The sequence below is a fragment of the Beta vulgaris genome, chromosome 6, assembly GCF_026745355.1.
Source record: "Beta vulgaris subsp. vulgaris cultivar EL10 chromosome 6, EL10.2, whole genome shotgun sequence".
Taxonomy (NCBI): domain Eukaryota; kingdom Viridiplantae; phylum Streptophyta; class Magnoliopsida; order Caryophyllales; family Amaranthaceae; genus Beta; species Beta vulgaris.
The window spans coordinates 62814798-62819177 of NC_079207.1; the positions used below are offsets into that span (position 1 = coordinate 62814798).

General features: G+C 36.2%; 1 protein-coding gene across 1 annotated transcript; it reads right to left on the reverse strand.

The window, feature by feature from the left end:
• Nucleotides 1–2271: 2271 nt before the first annotated feature.
• On the reverse strand, nucleotides 2272–4380 carry LOC104908451 (UDP-glycosyltransferase 74B1). The gene is made up of 2 exons (XM_010697568.3): nucleotides 3610–4380; nucleotides 2272–3213 (listed from the first exon to the last, which is right to left on the reverse strand). Exons 1-2 carry the CDS (start codon nucleotides 4309–4311, stop codon nucleotides 2461–2463), a joined length of 1455 nt encoding a protein of 484 aa, XP_010695870.2. The 5' UTR covers nucleotides 4312–4380; the 3' UTR covers nucleotides 2272–2460.

Consider the following 4380-nt stretch of genomic DNA (forward strand, 5'->3'; position numbering starts at 1 on the left):
TCCTTTTGTTTTCCCTCCTTTTTGGATAGTGAACTACAAATTGCTACTTGAACTTAGCTTAATCAGTCCGACAGTAATGCAAGTATGCAGAACACAACAGTCCCAGGACATGAAAGAGCTCAAAAGGACAGCTATTGTCAAATACCCGTTCTGTAAGCAATGGTTATTTTCCAGAATTCTACCACCGTATCAACAAAAGATGGCAGTTGGTTGTGCTCGTGCTGGGCTGCTATCCCCATAACCAAGGCCCAGGAACAGCATGGCACATAAGCTTGTGTTAATATTTAGATTTATATGAAAATGGGCCTGGGTAACCCAATAAGGAGGAGGAGAGTTTAGCCCACTTACAAATTAGGAGGTTCCATCCTAAAACCAATTGGTGATAGGAGTAACTCCTCATCTTATAAAGTGGTTTATTCTCTCTTCTCTTTTTCTAGTAGCGATCAAATAGCCAGTTTAGGCGAGACCCGCAATCCGGGCTCTGATACCATGTTAATTTTTAGATTTATATGAAAATGGGCATAGGTAAACCCAATAAGGAGGAGGAGAGTTCAGCGCACTTACAAGTTAGGAGGTTTCATCCTAAAAACCAATTGGTGGTAGGAGGAGTAACTCTCCATCTTATAAAGTGGTTTATTCTCTCCTCTTCCTCCAATGTAGGACACTCACAAGTGGACTTTCAATGGGTTTCAACAGTTTGTTATGTTAGTTTGTGCCACAACCACGATCACTGCTAGTTGCTGCAGAGTATAGACCACTAGCAATCTAGCATTGCCATAGTACGATCCAGATTTCAGATGATGATGACATGGTGCATCGGGGTCGAATTATAAATCTGAAGTCCAGACTTTGGTAAACAAGGAGGTTAAGTTGAAACATTTTTTTCCCAGAATTGCACTCACTTGTAAATGCTTCCATGACAGTTGTTTTCTCCATATTTTCTTCGTCATGAACTCATGGTAACTGCTTCCTTTCAAAGCTCCTCCAACGGATTCCTTCTTTTCCATTTCTTGGATATCTTTATTAACCTCGTCAATGACGGGGCCGAACCGCCGAAGAATATTTTTTCGACATTGGAGGATGTCAAACAAAGCCGAAAAATCCATATAGTTACGCTTATTTCTCATTTTAAATTTTTTTCAGAAACAAAAGATAAAAAGTACACGAAGAAGCATGCATGGTAAGTTAAAACATTTTCTTCTCATATTTCCTTCTTCCTCTAAATGCTTCCATGGCCACTGCTTTTTCCAAAACTTCCGCAATCGGAGGATGTCAAAGGTTCTGCATTCTTCTTGACGAAATTTAATGCTCTAATCCAGATTTCATAAAGGAAAATTAAGGTAAATTACTCAATGATGGAACCGTACCTTTGATTGAAAGTTGCTTAAATATTTGCTTTGGACTTTGTAACTGAAAAATGGGGTATTACATACTCCCTCCGTACCAATTTAGTTGCTACATTTTGACCGTAGGCGCTATTCACGTCATAACTTTGACTATCTTTTACTCCATATACATAAGAAAAAACATAGTCACGTTAGATCTTGTTTGATTCGTCCCAATTTATATTTTCTAAATATATAATTTTTATAATTTTTTCATATATGTAATTCAAGATATTGGTGTTTGAAGTTGCATCTCGTAAAATGTGATAAAGCAAATGTAGCAACTAAATTGGAACAGAGGGAGTATACATTATGACACCATTCCATATTTCCATTACTCCTACTTAGAATAAATATTATTATTGCTTAGCTTCATTGTGACTCCTATGAATCTTCTAATTTTTTTTTCCAGGAAACATACTCTCTTCGTTATCTGTTATTGTTCCTATTTGAAATCGGGGAAGAATCAATGCAACTGAAATAATGGACATATTCCACTATTTTAAATAAAATTAAATTTATTAAAAATTTAGATTATAATCCTTTTAGTCTATCTATGTTATGCAACCAATACTGCAAAAGTTTGAGGAGCAAAAGAGTAAAAGATGATTATTGAATAGTATGGAAACATTTATTGCAGCTTAAAATCAATGAGGATTTGAGTCATTAAATACAATATATGGAAAGATTCACAAGAAAAACAAATTGAAAAATTTCCAGTGCAAAATAGAGGAATAACAAAATAAAATAGATGGAATATTATTTTCTGGAAATTTAGATATATTTTACATTTGGATTTTATATGTATTGTTGATCGACCTACTTTTATAGTAAATTGTGATTGAAAAATGTCCAAATTATGTTAATGATACTTTAAGCAAATATATAATTTCAAACTGCAAGCATCCTTGTAATATCAAATTACATGCACTAACTCAGTCAGGTTATGCATGATGCATCATCCGAGGACCAACAATTCATTTTGCTTATTTTAGGTGCCAATAGATGAATAGACACTCCTTTACTAAATGCAGATCCATCACTTATTCCAAAATATTCTTAACTTAACCTAAAGCTAAAATTTATTTTTGCTAGCACAACTAGTACATCTCAAATGTTGAACGAAGTCTTCGACATGATTGTCTGAGCTCCCACCATAGTTAACTGCTTTCTTTGACAATTCCCTCCATTTCAAAGCATTTTCTCTTATCTCTCTACTCCTTTTGCCTTCCATTATTTCCTTGAAGCAATCTCTAAGATTTTCCTTCCTTATCATTCCTTTCTCATCTTCCTTTGGCCAAATTCCCACCCCCCATACCTCCTCAATGAACTTGGCATCCGGTAATTGGTCACTCCATTGTGGGATCCCTATCATTGGGATCCCGAGGCTAAGCCCTTCTAGTGTCGAGTTCCAACCACAATGAGTCACGAAGCATGCAGTTGCTTCATGGGCCAATATCTCGAGTTGATTGCACCATGTAACAATCATCCCTTTATTAGTTATGGAAATCTCCGCTTGGAACTCCTTAGGGAGTTTGCTAATCTGGGACTCCCTAACCACCCAAAGAAAGTAATAGTTACTTTCTTTTAATGCCAATGCAATTTCCTCCATTTGTTCTTGTGTTAGTGAAACCATGCTACCAAATGAGATGTAAATGACTGATTTTGTTGGCTTACTTTGTAGCCACTCTTTGCACTTCTCGCTTAAGGGTTTCCATAGACTTGATCCGTAACCTATATCTCCTTCTATTCTTCCATCTAAGTAGGCTGATGGAACCATTGGTCCAATTAGTTTTGCCGGCCATTTATCTGTTACGCCTTCTATAACCTACATGACATGCATAAACATCAATATAATTAGTGGAATTAATAGTGAGAAATGTCATTTTTGTTTGCAACTTTGCACTATATAGTTAAGTACGCTTAAATTTGTGTAAAGTATTATACTTCCTTCGGTTTTTTAGATGTTACACTTTCTATTTTAGAAAGTTTTAAATTAGATGTTACACTTTTTATTTTGGGTAAGAACTTCTCTCTATCTCTCTCCTATCACATGTTCACATAGGATCCTTTTGTTTTTCATTCTCTCTATCTCTCTCCTCTCCAAAAATTACCTAGGAGTCCGTAATTTGAAAAGTGTAACATCTAATAAAAAACGGAGGAAGTATAAAAAACAACAATGAATAATTGAATATGAATGGGAGGAAACTAAAGGAAAGTTAACCTCTGACTCCAAATCTTGAAAAGAATTGCAAAAGACGTAATCAGCCAAGTGAAGATTAGTGAATTGACTCAACTTCATAGCCAAATAAGCAGGGTAACTTTCAGGTTTTCTGAGAAAGGTAGGCAAATCATTACCCTTAAACAAAGGCATTTTAGGCAAAGCACACTTCACCTGGTCCGGCTCAAGGGGTAAATTAATTAAACCACGGCTTACACAAGCAAAAATGGCGCAAACTGAAGCGGAGTTAGTAAAAAAGGCAGCACCAAGTAAGCCATATTCTTTAGCAACATCCAAAGCCCATGGCAAAAATGCATCATACACGACACAAGTCACAGGAGATGATGAGTTTTTATAGGAGTCGATAAGACGAGCAAGAGTTTTGGAGCCATTTGACTTAAAAGAGTTGAGAAAAACATCCTCGGAACCCGCTTGAGGGTAGACACCATCATCGTAGCCGTCTGAGATTGGCTCGACGGCTACATTTTGGAGATAAGAGATAGAGGAAATAGTGTTTTTGGTAGTAGCTAAAGTGGCTTTCATCCCTTTTGAAGCTAAACGTTTTGCAAATTGTAGTAATGGGTTGATGTGGCCTTGACTTGGGTATGGTACCACCACAACATGACCATCACCATCACCATCACCATCACCATCACCATCACCATGTGCTTTTGCAACATTATTTTCATCTCTTTTCTCTATCATTTTTCTCTTCTTATTTGCTATTTTAACTCTTTAATTTGTTGGATATGAATTATGATATGGCTTTATTGT

Excerpts from the sequence above, each read along its gene's own strand:
- LOC104908451 (XM_010697568.3), bottom strand. The coding sequence starts at position 4,311 with ATGATAGAGAAAAGAGATGAAAATAATGTTGCAAAAGCACATGGTGAT. Across the intron at positions 3,214-3,609 it reads TTCAAGATTTGGAGTCAGAG|GTTATAGAAGGCGTAACAGA; the intron begins GTTAACTTTCCT and ends CATGTCATGTAG.